Source organism: Saimiri boliviensis, chromosome 1, assembly GCF_048565385.1.
Source record: "Saimiri boliviensis isolate mSaiBol1 chromosome 1, mSaiBol1.pri, whole genome shotgun sequence".
NCBI classification, from domain to species: Eukaryota; Metazoa; Chordata; class Mammalia; order Primates; family Cebidae; genus Saimiri; species Saimiri boliviensis.
Window position 1 is genome coordinate 346385 of NC_133449.1, and position 19329 is coordinate 365713.

Sequence of the window (19329 nt, forward strand, 5' to 3'; positions counted from 1 at the left end):
GGATCTGGTTAGATTTGTTTAAAGTAAGTCTACATGTAAAATTTTGAGACTGCTTAGAAGTCCTAAGCTTCCTCATAGTTTAGCATTTTCATGATTACAAAGTCACTTGGAAAATAATGGATACAACTTTATTTGGAATATTTCCCAGCAAATCGGGGCCTATCTTAAGAAATTATGTCACCAATATATAGTAGTCTCCACTTTAAAAAAATGCTAATTATCCCTTACAGAAATTCTCAGGCTTCAAGTTTCATGTATTTATGCCTTTTATATTCTGTGACCTTTTGCCAGTGTAATGATCTCTCAGTAAATCTGTAAAACATGAATTCCCAACTCAATAGAACTCAATAGAGAGGTAGAGAGTCACTTTGAAGACTGTTCATTACAACAAACACTTCATTTATTACTTGTGTTTATTTACAGTATTTACATATTGCACAATAGCTGGAATACTATTTTACATTTATTATACAAAGGACCAACAGAATTAGCCTGGATATGTCCACAGACTTACACTCCACTATCTCTAAAACATGACTGAAATTTTAATTTTTTATGCCGTTCCAAATAATACTCTGGGAATTGTGAAAGTAATACAGAATATCAAATCATACCCTATGCTATATGAAAATATACTTTAAGATTCTGTTTATGTTTCTAAAGGAATATTTTTTTTCGATTTCACCCAATCAAGAAAATGAAATATTCTCTGCATTTGTTCTATAACACTATACGTCAAATGTGGAGCATTCCTTTTGTGTTTTTAAAAAATAAGAGTGGCAGATAGCACTGTCAGGTACACTGATTTATCGAATATATATCTGCAAACAGTGTCAACAACATACAAAACTCAAAGGACTTATGGAAGAGTCTGTCTGAAAAAATAAATCTCTTGTCCATGAGGGGATGTGTATAAAGACAGTTCTGTTTCCCTGTTGGTTTCCAAGGCACTTCTCATGGCTCCTGGTGCGCTGCTCCTGGACAGCTGTGCTCACTGCTGAAAACAAGTACATTCCATTTGATACGACTATCCACACTTACGTGAATTCCCAAGACCTGGCACTTCAGTTAGAGGACACAACGTGTTTATAAACACAGGCAGTCTAAGAGTGCATCTGTGTTTCTCTATGTGCCAAAAAGTGCAGTCTATTGTATTTAGAAAAATAACTTCTTTTTGCAGTTAACTACATGGCTGCGACGTTAAAGCAATGGAAGTCATCACAGAGCCACGTGAATGCTTATTAAAGCTTGAAGAAGAGTGCTTAGTCTTGTGCTATCAGAATCCTCAATAGTCCAGGCCGCAGGGATTTACCTGACAGTTCTGCAACCTCAGTGTTCACGGGATTATAAAGCTAATAATCAAGATTAGGCATTTGTTTCTAGCATTCTGTGCTGAAATGTCTAAACCATTGGTATTTATTTTTAAAAGAATGATAAACTTCAAGGTTACTAAGATTAGGCTGCATTTGGGAGCATACACTCTACTCACTGCTCAAAACTCTGATTCTCTGACAGTATTCCGGAACTCAGGCTTCTGATTAACTGACCTGTAAGTCTGGACAATGAAGTGTTTCTGTGACTTAGGGAGGGCAGTTGGGACATTGTTCTCTTTGGCCTGAAGGGGTCTATTAATGAGCTTCAGAAACTGGCAAATGGATTTGCTCTGAGATGAGGAGGGCAAAGCCTTTCCTGCTGAAGACCTACTTTTCTTAGGCTGTGGGCCTTTCTTTAAGAAGACAAGGTCACGGCTTGCAGTCTTGCCCTGCCGTCCTGTGTCAGGACAGAAGCGTGTGTGGCCGGCTGTCAACCAGTGAAACCAGAACTGGGGACCGCAGGGTCCTCCCGATGCCACCTCATTGCAGGAGCGTGGGCACCCTGGGATGCCTGCCCTGCCCTCTGCTGTCTTACTGAGGCCTGCCAAGCTCAGCAAAACTCTGCACTGTATCTACACTGCAGTGACCAGTCACCTAACAATTTCTTTGCCGTTTAAACCTTTTGGAATTTGAAGAAATCAATTTAAAAAAAATAGAAGTTATGAAATTAGAGTTAACAGGGTATCAATGTTTTAAACTTTACCCATGTCTTGGCCAAAATGAACCCAGCTAACAGCCATGACAGCTGTGGCTGTTGAGCAGATGGCCTTTTGGGAACAGGAGCTTGTGCGCCTGGGCCTTGTCCTAACCTTTACCTGCGTCTCGTTGTCAGTCAGGCTTTGTCCGGTGATCCGGAGAGTGATGTAAAGGGTGCTGGGGGCTCAAGGGGTTCTGCCACAGTTTTCCTGTGGGGCATCACTGTGGCGTTTGGCAAAGCATGACGTGCCCATGCAGAGACCCACGCAGGAGCCCGTGTCCCACAAAAATGACCATGTCCTTTGGTGCAACTGCCTCCAGCAGCAGCCGGTGGAGGGGGACGGGGGTTGGCTAATGGGCACGTGGACAGAGTAGCTCTTCTATCAGCTGAGACAGTGAGGAATTGGCTCTCCTCACTTCTAAGTAAGTGGAAAATTTCCAAGGACGTCCCTGGCTCATCTCTGGGAGCAGTTTGATTTAATTATAAAGAAATACGTTAAAAAATTAACATTCTCATCTCTGGCATATCACCTGGGGTGCCAGGAATATACATCTATTCACTGATTTATACAGAAAAAAAATCTCTGCGGCACGCAGGAGGAGGACTGGAAGGGCAGGGCATAGGGGCGTGACCACAGCACTTCTCAGCTTAGACTGGCATTGAAACCATGCCTTCACCGCCACCGAAGAAAAAGCGCAGCCTGTGCAAAGCGCAGTCTGAACCGCCATGGCTCACTGGCCTCCGTTGCCCAGTGCCTTTCACTAGCAGCAGTTGCTTCTGCTAGGAAAGACAGTGGAGGACCTGGCAGGACCCGCAGTGCCTCCTGCCAGGGCAGGGGTCACACACCCAACCCTTCTGCTGCCGCCTAAATATTCGTAAGCACTGCCTCTCCTTAGAGATCCCATCTGTATAGGAAGGAGCACTCCGCTACCCTCATCTGTTGTACATGAGACGCACTAGAGAAACCACTGGAAAAATACTCCCTTTTCATGAATGTGCTGGACAGCCATCAATGGGCAGGAGACCTATCTTAGTTGTGCTGGTGTGGCCAGCATCTGGCAGTGCCTGCACATACAAGACACACAGTACGTATAAAATTGGTGAAATTACAGTTTCATCCTGCTGTCTAAAGTGACTGAATTCTGTGGCATTTATGTCAGGAAAATAAAACCTTACCCTTCAAAACATCTGCTGGTGGGTCTTATATGTTGCCTATCAGCCCTTGAGGGGCCCAGGTGCAAAGTGTAGTTAAATATTGATATGCATTTACATTTTTACTTACTAGAGGCTATGAAAAAAAAAGTTGATAGAAAACTTTAAAGAGGATAGCTGTTCTTTATGAGCTTATTGTCATAATGATAGATTCCAACTCAAACATTTACCAGATGTGATAGAATTTGCATGGATAATGTTGGTCATCTTCACTTGTGTTAGTGAGTGAATGCATGCCTTGAAGTGAACAGCACAGTTTTAGTCTGTTTCTGGCTTATGCACTCATTCACATGCTGAAAACTGGCTGCCTTGCTGTGTTTGAGAGCAGGACCTGCCTGGTGCCCGTGTGTCGTGCAGTGAACAGTTAACAGCAGCTGCCTGGGCACTGTAGACAAGCCAGCAGGGCGGCTTTCAGTACTGTGAGATAGTAAGTGCTGTGCCAACTGTGTAGAACACAGCTACCTCAGCCAAAGAACGTGTGTTCCTAAACTCCCATGAATTTTTCATGTCCCAGGCGGGATTCCCATCTTTGGTGTGTGCTCCAGTGCGTGTCCAAGCTTACCTTATCCTCCATGCACACTGGACTGACAGCCAGCCGGGTAAGAAGCCTGGCACATCTTTTATAGTCTATAGTGAAAATAAATCAGAGACCCTTGTCAGTAATTTAAAACAAAAATAGCATCTTTTGCAAGTATATCAGCTACTAAAGCCATTTATTTCTTTAAATATCTGAATTCCCTGGAAGCAATACAGAGTCTGTAGTCTGCAGGCATGGGTTCTAAGTTGTTGACTTAATAATTTATGGTGCTTCAAGGGCTTGAGCTTCAGTGGGAGAAGTCGGATGATGTTAGTGGGGCTGTGGAGGGAGGAGGGACAGACATGAAGACAGCATGGCCCAGCTGGCTGCCCACTGCTCCTCTCAGAAATAACTTCATTCTGCTTTCTACGTGACAGTCCTTCCATGCCCTTGTGCCACTTCTAGGTTATGTGCAGGCTGATTCCCAGCTTGAGTTGACCATGACACAAAGCCTTGTGCCTGTAAATTCTAAAGGAAGTGGGTCAAAAGGCAGCAGAGCAGAGGCACGGACTGGATGGCGAACGGAAGCAATGTGCCTGTTTCTAACTGCAGACTGACACTCCTTACTAAGTACACAGTCTCCCGTTCCACTGTTCTGCTCATGCTGCCTATAGAAACTGAGAAGGTGCAATGATCCTGGCCATAAGGGAATTTTGATGCTCTATGGAAAGCTGTAATTGTTAGTAAATTATTAAAGTTTATTTCTCAAGAATAGCAAAATCCTACTTAAAAATGGGAGAATTTATACCCAACTGAAAATCTGAATTGAATGGGCAGGTTGAAAATGATAAATGCATACAATATGTTAGATAAGTAGCTAGCTCTACTTCCAAAAATACGCCTCCTAAATATTTGTGGCATATACTGCTAGGGTTTTTCAAAGCGAAAAGCATGCTGTAACGGCGGCACTGGGCCATCTGAACCCAGTGTCTGCCTTTCTCTCTCAGCAGCACCATGCTTTTCAGAAAGTAGTTTTGCTCAACAGATTCCGTATCATGGGTGCAGTGGATTGTGCGATTCCAATGGCAGATCTAATCAATGAACTGCAAAAACTTCCACTCGCATGTCTGGGGTTGCAGTTGACTACACATCCAGCTCAACCCACATGTTTTCAGCAATGTCTGGCAGACTTCAATGTGCAGACCAGTCACCTGGGGATCTTGTTAAAATGCAGATTTTGTTCAACAAGTCTAGATGGGACTTTAGTTCTGCATTCCCAGCGAACTCCCCATGGGACCACACTTTGAGTGAGAAGGCACTAAAGTCCTTCACGTCTGACTTCCAGGAGCCCAAGGATTTTCTTTCATATAGCCTAACAAAGCACAGAAGTGGTCGGATTTCAGCTCTCCAGCTCTTTGTGGGCTAAGAAGAGGCAGAAGGGCAACAAAGTTGCCACCGGTCTCCAAAGGCACAGATCTGCCGGGCTTCTCCCTCTCCACGGCCTAGGCTGAGCTGCGACCAGGAGCTTAGGATCAGAGTTGCTGTGAGCACAAGGAAATATCAGGTAGGGGTACAGCACGATGCCCTGGAAAAAGGTCTGCAGAGTTAGCCCTGAGATCTACATCTTAGCTTTACTGCTATCTGACAGCACAGAAGCACTTACTCATTTATAAATAAAAAGATGAGACTGAATGACTCAGAGGTCACTTGGAAATTTGGAATCTATGATCCGATTACTGTAAGAAAATATTTAATATAAAATATATGCACATTAATTAAAACAATACAAATGACAAGATTTTCTAGCTCCAAGAGCCAGATTAATGATTCCCGATAGAAGGTGATTGCATTCCAAAAGAAGAAAACAGAAATCCTAGTGTGCTGGGTCCATGTGGAAGGGTGAGTCCCAGCAGCAAGAATACAGAAAGAAAACCCTTCAGGAGGTATGTGCTGCTGGCCTTGGCATGAGGATGGTGTCACCAGTGGCATGGTCAGGTCAAGGCTGCGTTCTGTGTGTCTCCGTGCCGGTGGTGTGAGTGCTGAATGTCTATGTGCCTTAACCTTGTCCAAAAAGTGCTGGTGTTGCCACTTCAGTGAGCTAAGGTTCACTGACATGTACCTGGCACTCAGAAGAAGTCCTATGAATGATGGTTATTATTTGAGGTAATTTTGCTGCCTAAACAAAGAAAAACACTTTGTGTACATTGGCTTTTGGTTGGTTGGTTTTTGGAGGGGAAGGCAGGGCAGCAAGTGTGGTCTGCTGCCTGGCCCGGCTGTAAAGCCCTGACGGCGGCTGGCGATATTCCTAGTGTCTGCCTGGCTTTTCTCCTGTTAGCCTTAAATGAATAAAAGTTGGAGTCCACATTAAAAAAAAAAAAAATAGGTTAGGGTCCTGTCACTGTAGCTAATAAGACTACAGTGATGAGAACAAGTAGCTACTTTTGGGGAAATAAAATGTTTTGTTATGAATAAATAGCCAGAAGCAGGTTAGTAAGACTGAAAAGAAACAGGAGAGAAAGCTTAGAGCTGGGCTGACAAGGGCAGCTGTGTTTCTGAAGAGTGATGGAGCCAGCCAGAGAAAGAGTTTTGAAATCACAATGACATTTGTGAGTGATGAGGTTGTATATACTGATGGGAAGAAAAAGTCTCTGGTCAGAGCAGTGGTCCAGGTCAATCTTATTCTTGGGGTCATTTTAGCAACTCATTCTTAACAACATCTGTTTGACTGCCACAGTAGAGCACGCACAAACATGAGCACTGGACGAGAGCTGACAGACAAAAGGAGGAGAATGGGAGTCCAGCCCATCCCTAGAGCCTGTTACTCCAGTGACTATAAGTAATTTCCAGTTTGGCATTAGTTGATGCAGAAGTTAGTTATTTTCTGCAATGGTCTGGACATCTTGGCCCCTAATTCCATAGCGAGGAAGGAATAGGCAAATTTGAGCTAAGAAGCCGGAGGAAATGGAAGGAGGTGGGAACCGCTGCCCGCACTGTGCTTGCAGTTTATGGAAATGCAGTGCTGTTACTTACATGCAGGGATGGTGCAGTCTCTGGTGTTGTGATAAAGTCTATGGAAGTGTTTGCTGCACTTTGGACTAAAATAAAGAGGACCTGGAACACGGAAGAAGAAACAGATCATGAAGACTCACAGGTGCAAAGGAGCTCTGGGAAAAGTGAGGACGGAGGAGAAAACTTACCTGTAAGGTGTTTTAGAAACTTGTCCTTCATCCTCAGATCTCGAGCAACAATTTCTGTTTCAGGGAAAATAAAGTGTTATATTGCCCGAAGGAAGCATTTTTTGACAATGCGATCTTAAGTGAATGTTGAAGAAAATTAATGGGAACTCCACATTAGCCAAGTTGCTTTGCACAAAAAAAAAAAAAAAAAAAAAAAAGGCGGGGAGGGGGTGGCTGGGTTGCAACACATGACAGTGACGAAGGCTCAGCATCGCAGTAGCTACTCCTGAAGTTCCAGGATTACGTTTGCTCCCTCCCCGCAGGATGAAGACAACCACAGCATTATAGAGTTAAGAAAACTGTTTTGTTTTTTTTTTTTCTTTTAAACATTTAACTTCTAGTCACTTTTAGACACTTTAATTTTGAGGACCTTGGGAATCCCACAACATTTCAAGTTTTGAGAGAAAACTTGACCCTTCAAACAAAAAATGGGTTCTAGAACATTACTTTTTCTAGATAAATGTTTAGGTGTAAATTAGTGGAAATATGCATTATCCTGGTTTATCAGGTAAGAATACTAGAGAAAGACTCTGCCAAGCAAACTTCTACCACCAGGGCTCTCCGCACACAGTGGGTGGGGAAAACCCTGCGGATGTCCCCTTTGAGTCCAGCTTTGTTTCTGCGTGTTTACACCGGCTCCATCTTCACTCCCCTGCTCCGGGCTCCTGGCTGAACTCGGAGGGGGTGTGAAGCCAGGCCCTCTCAAGTGGGGCGTCCACATCCACGTCGTGCACTCGCAGGGCATCTCCCTAGGGAGTCTTCATTCACTCCTAACTTCACGCAGCCGGGATAAAACTGACCTTCTCATATTTGACCTGATTGTGTCACAAAAGCATTAGAAGCTTTCATGCTTTCCTGGGAAATTCCCCGTGGGCCACCACTCTGGGCAGGGCCGTGAAGGAGCCTGGATGCCTCCTCCTCAGTTGGGAGCGCTTTGCTGGAAATGCTTCCATTTCCAAAGTGCCGGTGACAGTTGTGTGCGGAAATCACCAGCCCGCGCCGCGCTCCACGCGCCAGGAGAAGACCGGGCGCTTCTCCGCCAGGCCTCAGTCGCGGACCTATTGCTGCTATTTTCTTTTTCTTTAAAAAAATAATCCTGCTGTTCCATAGTCAAAATTGATTTCTCGTTTAGAAACGTGTGTCTCAAAGATAATTCCGCTTCCCCGCACCCTCGGCCCCGGGCGCTCGGCCGCACTCACCCACTCGCTGCTCGGGCGCAGGCCCCAGCCCCGCCGCCTCCGCGCAGCCCAGGGCGCAGTCCCGCCCGAGGAGCTGCAGGCCCTTGAGCTCCGCCGCGTGGTGCCTCCACAGCTCCTGGACGATCTCCGCCACCAGCTGCAGCAGCGCGCGCCCGTCCGCCGGCTCCTGGGGATCCGCGCCCCCCCGGCCGCGCCCCGCCGCCCCCAGGACCAGCAGCAGCCCCAGGAGGAGCGGGCGCCCGGGTCCGCGCATCGTGCGCTCGGGGCCGCGGGGTGGGAGGCTCCGACGCGCGCCGGGAGCTGGGTTCGCTGCGGGAGAAGGGGCGCGGGGGGCCGGGGAGAAAGTCAGCGGGGGAGGGGGAGCGCGGGGCGGGGCGGGGAGGAAGCGGGAGGAGCCGCGGGCGCTGGACCCGGCCCCGCGCACCCCGAGGAGGGCGCCCGCCGAGCCGGCAGGTGAGGACCCGCGGTTGCCCCGACGACCCTGTCCGAGGTCCCGCCCACCGGGAGCGGTCGCAGCTGGGGCCGAACGGAGCCCCCGGAACCCGCCCCCGGCCCCTCCTAACTTTCACCCAAAAGGCCGTGTCTGCAGAGCGCGGTATGCCCGGAGCGAACGCAACTTTCTTTTCCCTTTGGAAGCCACGGGCGCAGGGCAGCTCCCGGCCCGAGGGACCTCGCAGGGGCCGCGCCTCCGCGCCCACCTCTCTCCAAGAACGCGGCGCCGCGCGCCGGGCCCGGAGGCCGCGCTCAAGTTCCCAGCGTCGCCTTTGTGCGGTGGTCGCGGCGGGCGCCGAGTCCCCGAAGCCCGCGGAGGAGACCCTCGCTCCGGCCCGGGCCGCGCCGCGCTCTGGGAGCCCCTCCGCCCCCGCCTCCCGGCCGCGCCCGGGCCTGCCCCGCGCCACCCCGGGGCCACCTGCGCGCCGGGGCCGGGCTGGTCACCTGGAGCCGCCGGTGTCTTCGCCGTCTGTGCGCGTCTGTCCCCGCGCGCCGAGCTGCGCCACTACTCCATGCCCGGCGGCGGTCGGAGCGCACGGGACGCGGGGACTCGGGGACTGGCCGCTCCGAGCGCTGCACCCGCGACTGCCTTGGGTGCGCCGGTGCCGACTCCTGCCTCGGACCTCGGGGCGCTTCTTATCCCCGCGCCCGCCGACGTCAGGCGGGTCCCCGAGGGCTCCGAGCCGGGCTTTAATTAGAAACCGCTGGACTGTCCGTGCCCCCATGCGGATCTCCGTCACCCCCGCCTCCGCCCCCCGCCCGCATCTCCCGCGCGTCTCCCCTGCGCCGCGTCTCCCGCGCCCCTTCCCTCCCCACCTTCCCTGTCTCGCGTCTCCTCCTCTTCCCCCCGCGTCTCCTCCCCCCGCCCCTCCCCCAGGCTGTTTCCCTCCGTTCCTGTCACTTGTGACAGGATGAGAAGAAACGCCTTTACCAGGAACTCGGTTCTGTTTTTGTCTAAATGTAGATCTTGGGCTATTAAAATGGGAGCTGCCTGATTGCTTCTACATTTAATAAGTCGATTAGAGGCTATCCGCCTTGGAGGGGTCCCATCCGCCGGCGGTCCTGGGGTCCGCTCTCATGACCCTCCCAGGGGTCCGCCCCGCCCAAGCTCAGGTCCCCAAGTTCGGGTCCCACGTCCGCGTCCCGAGGTGGGGCGTCCTGGAGGCGGGAGCGGGGCGCGCCGGGCGGCGGGGACTCCCCAGGCCCCGAGGTGCGCGCGGCTGACCGCCCAGTAGGGGCATAACCCGCACCCCCTTCCCAGCCCCGCGCGAAAGGACTAGCCGAGGCTGCTCCCCGGCCGGGACCGCGCCACCTGCGCGCTGCTCGGCGCTGGACCTTCGGCCGGCGGGTACCTAGCGCCCTGGAGGGAAACGCCCGCAGGACGGCAGGTGCCTCCCGGGTTGGTCTTTGAGAAAGTTTGGTTCTTTGGATGAAGCCCAGCACGTCCGTGAAAGTTCAGCAATTTGCGTCTTTTGTTTTATTCTTGTAAAATGTATGGTCAGTGCGTTGCGCACTTTCCCATCCGATTGGTGCTTTCTGGGCAGGAGCTGGACGTCTTCCAAGCCAGTGATCTGGGTGGGAAAGGTGTTCTGAGTGCAGTCCGGAAAGGCGGAGCGCGCGAGGATTGAACCTGCAGCGTGGTCGGGGCGTCGCGGGGCGCCCGTGGCAGGAGCTGGCAGAGCAGGTGCGCGCGGGGAGGCGGGAGGAGGCTCCGCGCCCGGTCTCCGCTGCTCGGCGAGGCCCGTCCGCGCCCGTCTCTGCGTTGGCATCTCGAGTCCTCCTCGCCCCGCACCGGCTCCGCTTCCTCGAGAGGGGAACGTGTCGCGCAGCGCAGCGCCGCGCGGGGAGGCTGCGGGGAGACCGAAGGTGGGAAATGGGGCCCTCAGGACCCCGCCCCGCGCCCTCGGGACGTTTCTCTCCACTCTTTAAAAACAGATGGTTTGATTTCACAGCGAGGCTTTTCTTCTTTTTCTTTTTGCAGGCAACATGACTGAAATGTGAACGTTTCTACTAAAATACACTCAGGAAAAAGTACAATGTATGTCAAACAGCTCTTAGGCACGTACCAGGAGGCATTTTTCCTTCTCCCTTTCCCCTTCCCATTTGCGTTCCTCTGGCAAGAGCGACGCCTGGCGATGGGGCGATGGGGCCGGCCGTGCCCTGCCCGGCTCCGGTCCTGCGCGCGAGGCCCACCTCCCAGCCGGTGGAAGCCGCAGCTTCCAGAAAAACAGAAGCATGTGAAGATTCTACTGTTGTAAAATAGCTTGGTGTAAGACAGTTTTTCAAAAACTCTTTGTATGGTAAAAGAAGAAAACATGACATTTTCACGTATTATTTTAAATTTATGTAAACTTTTTTAGAATAGTGTTTTATAAAACCAAAAGCTAAATTTCTTCTATAAAATACCAGCAGGATCTATCCTCCCCCCAACACACACACACAAATTCTACATGCCAAGGAAGACTTGCTAGTAATTAATATTATCTCTCTTCTTTTACAGTTTGTAATGAGGCAAGTGGATTCCTTGAATGTGCCGTTTCTGCCATGCAAGTGTGGGCCAAGCCTCCCGCCCCACTCAGGAGAGGCTTGGTGGATCATCAAAGGCATCAGAGCTGAGGGTCTTTGGATGAATGAGACCTTGCTATTAAGAATCAGGCAATTTATGCGTTCATTTATCTTTACGAAGTTCTGTGCTAAAATTATCTAGGTGCTGCTCATTTTATATTATAGAAACCATTTCTACAGGCTTTAACAAACTTAGAGTGTACCACTGATTTGTTAATCTTTACTGAACTTTCAAGTTAATGGTATTGTCAGGATGACCCCTTGGAGTTCTCCAGTCACCAGAAACACGTGTGCTGTCACCCCTCGTTATACTCCCGGGACTGGTTCCAGCAGACACCGAAATCCAGGCACATTCACGTCCCACAGTGGGGCCTGTGGAATACGCAGATAGGGAAAGTTGCCCCACCCGCCGCCACTGCGTGGGTTTCACATCCTCCAGCTGCTGTGTTTTCGACCCACGTTTGAAAAATATCTGTAAGTGGACCCTTTCAAACCCGGCTGTTCAAGAGTCAGCTGTATTGTGTCAATACAATCTGACCTGCTAAATCCACTGGCTGTGCTGGTTAGTGCAAAGTAAAGCACCCCACCCAGTTCTTTACAGTCAAAAACACGTGAAGCTGTTTTTGACAAATGGCTCAGTCACTCCTTTACTTTTTGTGTAAAATGAGGTAGTTGGTCTAGTTGATCACCAGACTAAAACTACATAATACTAAGATTATTACCAAAAAAAAGTCTTAACCAGATGCAGTGTTCCCCACAAAAAGCTGAAGATAATTCAGTCATCACTATGAGTTTCATCATCTATTTTCAGGAATCATTTAATTCCTTCCTTTAGAACGTGAACAACATTCTGCTGTCAAGGGTCCAGGAAGCCAAAAAGAAAAGAGACAAAGTTAGCAACAAACTATATTCTAGGATTACTGGAAAAAGTTTTTTTTCTAGATTTGATTTAGTTTGGTTATCTTTTTGAGAAAACTAAGTTGGATCATAAGAAGAAAACCGAGCAGAGGAAAAAAGTCTGTATTTAATCTACTCTAACAGTACTATATATGGGTCATGAGATGGGTGAGTTATTTATTTTTTTAAATTCATAAACAGGTTAAAGTTCTGTTGTTTTGACTGCAATCTTTTTTTTTCTTCACCCGGAAGGTACATATTTAATTTTAGATAAATATTAACTGCCTTCAAAGACTTTTAAAATAGGCATATACTATATGCTTTAAAAGGAATTGTTATATTTGTTCAATCATTATGTCAGTCATTTCACAATCTAACTAAGTTCGTATTGTAAAAAAAAAAATTGCTTTCATAAAGGACAGCATTGTGTAGTATAAAGAAATATTGCTTACTGTTTAATTTTCACCAATTCTATTTTTTTTAACTATCAAAATGCTATTAGTATGCTGGGGAAGTACTAGAAAGTGTTTAAAGCAGTTAGGAAGACAAGCTTTCTAACAGGATTACTTTTCCTAGCATAAATGTAATAAATATAGACTCTCAGAAGCGATAATGTATGCGTGATATCTGCCTCTTATTCTAGATCAATGAAGTTCCACATTCTATATGATGCTTCTCCCCTTCTAGGGAGGAAGGAGACTATTCCAGAAGCATGGTCACCTACCCGCTTCCCATTCTTTGACACCACTTTGCATCTGCAAATGCACACTGCTATGCATGTTCAGGAGAGAAATTAGGTGAAAGTTATATTTGAAGTGTTGGGATGAGATAGCATGACTGATAAACTTTTTTAAAAAATGTATTGTTTCATGGTCGAGATAAAGAGGACTTTTCATGGGGAAAGACTTAAAGGAAGTATGGACTTTACCTTGTTCCTTCAAACTGGATTTTAGTCGTTAAATCTAAAAACACTGTGATGCTTACTTGCCATTTGGAGGCACCAATCTGGCATCTTTTGATGGAAGTAGTGAGGATAAATTTGAATGGACACACCCGTCATCAACATATTAAGAAAAAAGACCCTCCTATTTGGTATAAAGGCTACACCAACAGTCAAACTCATCCACGACAATATGCCAACAAAATATGGTCACAGATGCTGAGTAACAACACCAGTATATCTGCATTCCATCTGTTTGCTGCAGGAAATCAAATATCCTGATCAGAAGTGACACACAACGGTCTGGGGTCATCGCAGAAACATCCAGTGTCATAAAGGCACCACCTACCAAAATGGGTCTTTGATTGTAGGATAAGCTAATCACTGGGACAGGGATGCCTCCTGGACAGAGGGAGCTGTGCCTGCAAACTCCTGAGCAGGAGGCCCCAGAGCTTCTGGGATCTGCTGGGAAGACTGGGCAGCAGGAAGGGGCTGGGAGGAGCAGATGGAAAGGCACCTCCCCTGAACTCCACTTTCTTTCAAGAATGCAGCATAGCGGAGTGCAAAGGAGGTGGGCGCCAAAGCCACGGAAATGGGCTCGAGCTGATTCCCACCCATGTCTGTATGAACTCGGGCAAGACAGTGTCTTTGAGCCCAGTTTCTTCATGTCAAAATGACAAGTGCGCAGAGCCTCGGAGGTTTTATACACGTTAAGTAAGACAAGATAAAATATGTTAACTTTTTAGTAAGTTAAAAATTGTTTTAACCCACCAATGACTGGTATTACTGCCTTTCAGTGTCTGCTGTCATCATGGTCTCTTTTTTTCTATATTTTGTCCCTTACAATATGGCATGAAAGAGAACGTTATCCAGTCCTAGAGAATGTCTGGGGCATCAGAATTTTGTGACTTATTCACAGCTGCATAGAAGATCTATAGTTAGAAGTGGACTGAAATATCCTGAATTAGTAAGTTTCCATGTGACCAGCACTCAGAACAGTGGGTGAAGGCTCAGTCCAGCGGAGTTGGATTCAGACCTGGGGGTGAGCTGCTGCTGCTGTCTGAGGCATGGTTCATTAGCCGTTAGGAAGGTATAGAAGTGTGTCTGCCTAAGACGTACTAGGGTTATGAATTCCTAAGAACAGTCTATGTTTTGCTCACCTGACCCTTCCTTAAAACCATGGGGACATTTCAAGGCTTGTTTCTCTGGTGTTTTTGCCACTGTTATAATGCAGTCCCTTAGATGAAGAGTGCTTGAAACACTGTCTCATTCCATGAGTGCTCCTAGAACAGAGTACCTTACACAGGTAGCTTATAAACAGCAGAAGCTCACTCCTCACAGTCTGGAGGCTGGAAGTCCAGTATCAAGGCAGATTGGGTATTTGATAAAGGTCCCCCTTCCTCCTAGATGGCACCTTCTCACTGTGTCCTCACATGGGAGGGGCAAGGGAGCTCTCTGGGGTCCCTTTTGTAAGGACACTAGTCCCATCCATGAGGCTCCACACTCATGACCTCATCACCTCCCAAGGCCCCACCTCCTGACCCCATCACTCTTGGGATTAGGTTTCAGCACGGGCACTTTGGTGGGCAGGGTGGGGGCGCGCAGACATTGAGCCACAGCACGACCGAGGCAGGCCAGTTGCTGGTCCCGGGAGAAATCGGAGGCAGTGGCGCCCAACCTTGTGGCTTCCCTGGGCCACACTGGAAGAAAAGTTGTTTTGGGCCACATGTAAAATAACACTAACAATAGCTAATAAGCTAAAGAAAAAAATCACCAAAGAAATACCATAATGTTTTAAGAGTTTATGAATTCCTGTTGGGCCTCATTCCACGCTGTGCCCACGGGTTGGACGTCAAGCAGAAACAGCCTGCATCTCCAGCAGTCAGGGAGGTTCGTGCTGAGAACTGCTCATGCACTCACACATCCCATGAGCATCACCTGAGTCCTCAGGTGCTCAGGAGACGGAGCGGAGAACTCCACTCCGCAAGAAACCTGCATTGTTTGGTGACCAAGGTGTCCGTGTGTCGGGCGCTCCTGGAGACGGGGCAGAGTGCAGGTGTGGGGCTGGGTCACGGCATGCTTGGAACGTGTGAGGGGCCTTCTGGGGGAGAGTGCAGGGGAGAAGGGGGAAGAGGCCGTGCCAAACGCCACGTGCACACTCCAAACTTCATCCTGCAGGCTGCGGTGAATGATCGACAAGCCTTGAGCAGGGGAGTGGCGTGATCAGATCTTCGATGTAGGGACAGATACAGAGGTAGATATGGACGAGGCACCAAAAAGGTGTGGGGTGGTGGGCAGACAGACCAGCCCTGCCCCTCCGCCCACCCTTCCTCGTGGACAGACAGACCAGGGCTGCCCCCTCTGCCCACCCTCCCTCGTGGACACACAGACCAGGGCTGCCCCCTCCGCCCACCCTCCCTCGTGGGCAGACAGACCAGCAAAGGGGCTTTCTGTCCCTCCCTCCTCCCGTCAGATGCGGTCGCTAAGCAGAGATGGGAAGTGCCCGGTGTCTGGCGCCCACCAGGTGCTGTGGGTGTGGCAGCTTCTCCCGCAGGGCTTCAGCAAACAGGTAACAATGTGAAATAGTAGAAAGTTATAAAAAAGAGCGTGGAAGAAAGAGGGAAGAAGGAAGGGAGAAAAATGCTGACGGAGGTGGGAGGCTGAGGCGGAGAGGACCTCCATGTGACACGGTGGCCGCAGAAGTCGCCTCTGAGGGTGTTATTTGCACCGAAACTTCGGCCTGGGCGCAGACACGTCTGCTGTGACGCAGGCGACAAAAGGAGAAGGCTCCGAACTGGGGCGTGGAGATGGGGATGGAGACTAAAGTCGTGGCTTCCTGAGAAAATCATCTTTTTTAGAAATCACCTGGTTCATCCTGCATCGCATTCCCAGTGACGAACATTTCTGTCAGAGCATCTCAAAGTACCGTTGGAAACGTGGCCTTGAGCCTGGGGCCACGTGTAGCCTCAAGTCAATTCTTTCCTCCACGGAGCAAAGACTGACCACCTGCCGCCCACGCCGAGAGTGTCGTTTGAGGCGGAGCAGGTGCACCTACTGCCGTGGCAAAGTAAGCTCCTCTTACTTGGCTTATTGAAGATGTAACTTTAGCCTACATGGAAAAAGAAATAGACAATTTATAAAGACAGATGCAATACAAGACAAAGCTTTAAATATGAGCACAACACCCCCTTCCAGTTTGTCTGGGAGCCGAGAATGACAGCTGCTCATCCAGAGCTTTTCTGCTACACTTGTGAACCGGGGCATCTCAGAGGTGACGCCGTGCTGACAGCCCAGGGTGACCCCTCACAATGTACATGCATTGTGCACCTCAGAGGTGACTCTGTGCTGCCAGCCAGGTGTGCTGCCCTCACCGTGCCCAAGTAGGCAGTGAACACCTCAGGGGTCACTTGTCCTGGTCACAGGAGGTCTCTCCTTACTGTGCACAGGCTGGGGGGGACCCAGGTGTGTGCAAGGTGCAGCGTTTATGCCATGGGGAGCCGTGCAGGCCCAACCAGCTCCCCATTCCTGTCTTCAGAAACTCACGGGGGCCCAGTGGCAGTGGGGCCAGAAGCTGCTTGTGTGCTGTGATGCGGACCTCCGGGTGACTCCAAACCTGATTTCGCTCCTTGTTCTGTTAGGCTTCTGTCAATCAGCATTTGAACAATTCCTCGTAGACGTCTTTGGATATTTTTATGTCTGTACCTCCTCTTTTGGCAATGAGTTCCGTAATTTTACTCTTCATCATATAAATTACTTTCTTTAATTTTCCCTCAGTATGAATCAGACAAGTTTAAATGTGGCTCAGAGGTTCTGTTTGTCCTTATGTGCTGGGATCTGACAACTTCAAGGTGAAGGAGACTTGTTTTCTCTCAGAATGAATGCATGTCTTCTTTTATTTTTAATTGTGATAAAACATGTAACATAAAACTACCATCGTAACCACTTTCAAAGTACAGCCTGTGGCATTAAGTAAATTCACAATTTTGTACGAGCACCATCAGCGCCATCCAACTGTGGAACTTTCCATCATTCTGACCACAATCTCTGACCCGTCAAACACTTACTTATCATTTCTCTCTTCCCCAAGACTCTGGCAAAAGCCGTTCTACTTTGTTTCCATGGATTAAGTTGGCATGTAATAATTTCACATGTTTACGGGGCATGGTGTGATATGCTGGTGCATGTGGACAACGTGTAATAATCAAATCAGTCTAATTAGCATATCCACTACCTCAAACAGTTGAGAGCATTCAAAATCCTGTCTTCTGGCTGCTTCACAATACACTGTAAATTCCTCACCCTGTGAGAAGACCAGCACTTCTTCTAGTTGCCACTTCGTTCACATTAACCAAGCTCCCGCTGCCAGCACCCGGCTCTCCCGCCCTTTCTCGGAACCACTGTCGCATTCACCATGTCTGTGAGCTCTTCTTTAGCTTCTGTGTGTAGGTGAGACCAGGCCGTGTTTTCTTCCTGTGTATGGCTTCTTTCACTTTGCATGATGTCCTCCAGGTTCATGTGTGTTGCCATGAATGGCAGGCTTTTCTCCTTTTCCAGGCTGAGTAGTATTCCCATGTGTAGTTAACCACATTTCCGCTATGCTCACCTGCTGTCGGCATCAGCTTGGTTTGAGCCCACATCGTGGCTATTGTGAATGGTGCTGCAGTAACCGTGGGGTGCAGGCAGCCCTTCCACGGCATGTCTTCCCTTCCCTTTGATAAATAGCAGGAGGATTGTTGGATCACGCGGAGGATCTGTTTTCAGTGTTAGCTTTTTCGTGGCTGTACCAGTTCACACTCCCACCAGGCACATGTAAGAGCTAAGGAAAGGCTTTGAGTCAGAGGAAACCAGCCAGGGCAGCTGATTTTGAATCCGACTCTGACATTCACTGTGGCTCACAGCCAGTCCCTTAGGCTGTGGGCTTTTAATTTCCTCATGAGCAGAGTGGGGCTGCTGTCCCTTTCTTTTTAGTGTGTAGGTCCTTTTAAAGGATTGAATAAAATAGTAAATATAAAAGTTCTCCATCAACTCAGCAGCTGGCTGTGTTATTTTTTTCCATGCTGTTCATAGTTAGTTGCCTTTGACCAAACACCCTCCTGGTTTTCCTTTCAGAATCCTGTGTTTCAGGGACTGTATTTACATGGTAACATTTTGTGGGTTTTGGTGAAGTTGAAATCACAGCTTTGTTCACAGTGTCACAATGTGTGTGCCCCCCTCATTCTCATGCAGGAATCTGGGCCACATTTAGCTGTCATCTCTGCTTTCACAATATCTGGGGCCCATCAGTAGTGACTCCCAGGTTCTGTCTGCTGCTGAATGATCAAAAATCGATCAAATGCATCAGATACAGTTCAGGTTTTTCTCTCCATGTTCAAATGGAAATTCACCCTCATTCTTTACAGTTTTGAGGCAGCATTGGCGATATTTCTGCTGCGCCGACGCCATCAACAGGCGTGAATCTTAGCCGCACACTCCTGCCCCCTCGCGGTTTAAAAACCTCCCTCCCTGGGGCGCTGTCTCCACTCCTGTCCTCTTAGGTGTTCAGGAAAGACTCATTTTATACCTACGTTTCCCCACTTATGAACGAAGTTACCACACTCACATGGCAGTTACCATGCCCTGCGATCCTTCTCAGAGGCTTTCAGAAGATGTGCAGTGGCCCGAAGATCTCCTGGTGTCTGCAGGTTGACACTGGGTTCCAAGTGGGACATGACGTGGCCTCATTTGCCGCTAACTGACTTGCCTTGCTGACGTGGGACAGGTGTGGCCTCCTTCGTCGCTAGCCTTCCTTGCCTTGCTGAGTGGGACAGAAGCTCATCACTTCCCCACACGTTACCTTGTTGTGCTGTCAGGACAGACAGCATCCTTTTAACAGTCCAGGCCTGGTGGCAACCTTGCACCCAGCGAGTCCGTTGGCGCCATCTGTCCACAGCACCTGCTCACTTCACGTCTCCGTGTCACATTTTGGGAATTCTTGCAATATTTCAAACATTTTCATTTTCATGATATGTTTTATAGCGATCTATGCTGTTACTATTGTAATTGTTTTGGGACACCATGAACTATTCCTATATAAGATCGAAAACCGATACAGGTTATGTGTTCTGAGTGCTCTGGCGGACAACCATTTCCTTGTCTCTCTCTCCTCCCTTCAGGCCTCCCTGTTCCCGCAGACACAGACCTATTAAGATTAGGTCGTTTTTC

At 48.8% G+C, this 19329-nt stretch overlaps 1 protein-coding gene across 1 annotated transcript; it reads right to left on the reverse strand.

Moving 5' to 3' along the window:
- Positions 1 to 3766: 3766 nt before the first annotated feature.
- Positions 3767 to 8541, reverse strand: ALKAL2 (ALK and LTK ligand 2). The gene is made up of 4 exons (XM_039475571.2): positions 8235 to 8541; positions 6997 to 7050; positions 6830 to 6910; positions 3767 to 3909 (listed from the first exon to the last, which is right to left on the reverse strand). Exons 1-4 carry the CDS (start codon positions 8485 to 8487, stop codon positions 3767 to 3769), a joined length of 531 nt encoding a protein of 176 aa, XP_039331505.2. The 5' UTR covers positions 8488 to 8541.
- Positions 8542 to 19329: the final 10788 nt, after the last annotated feature.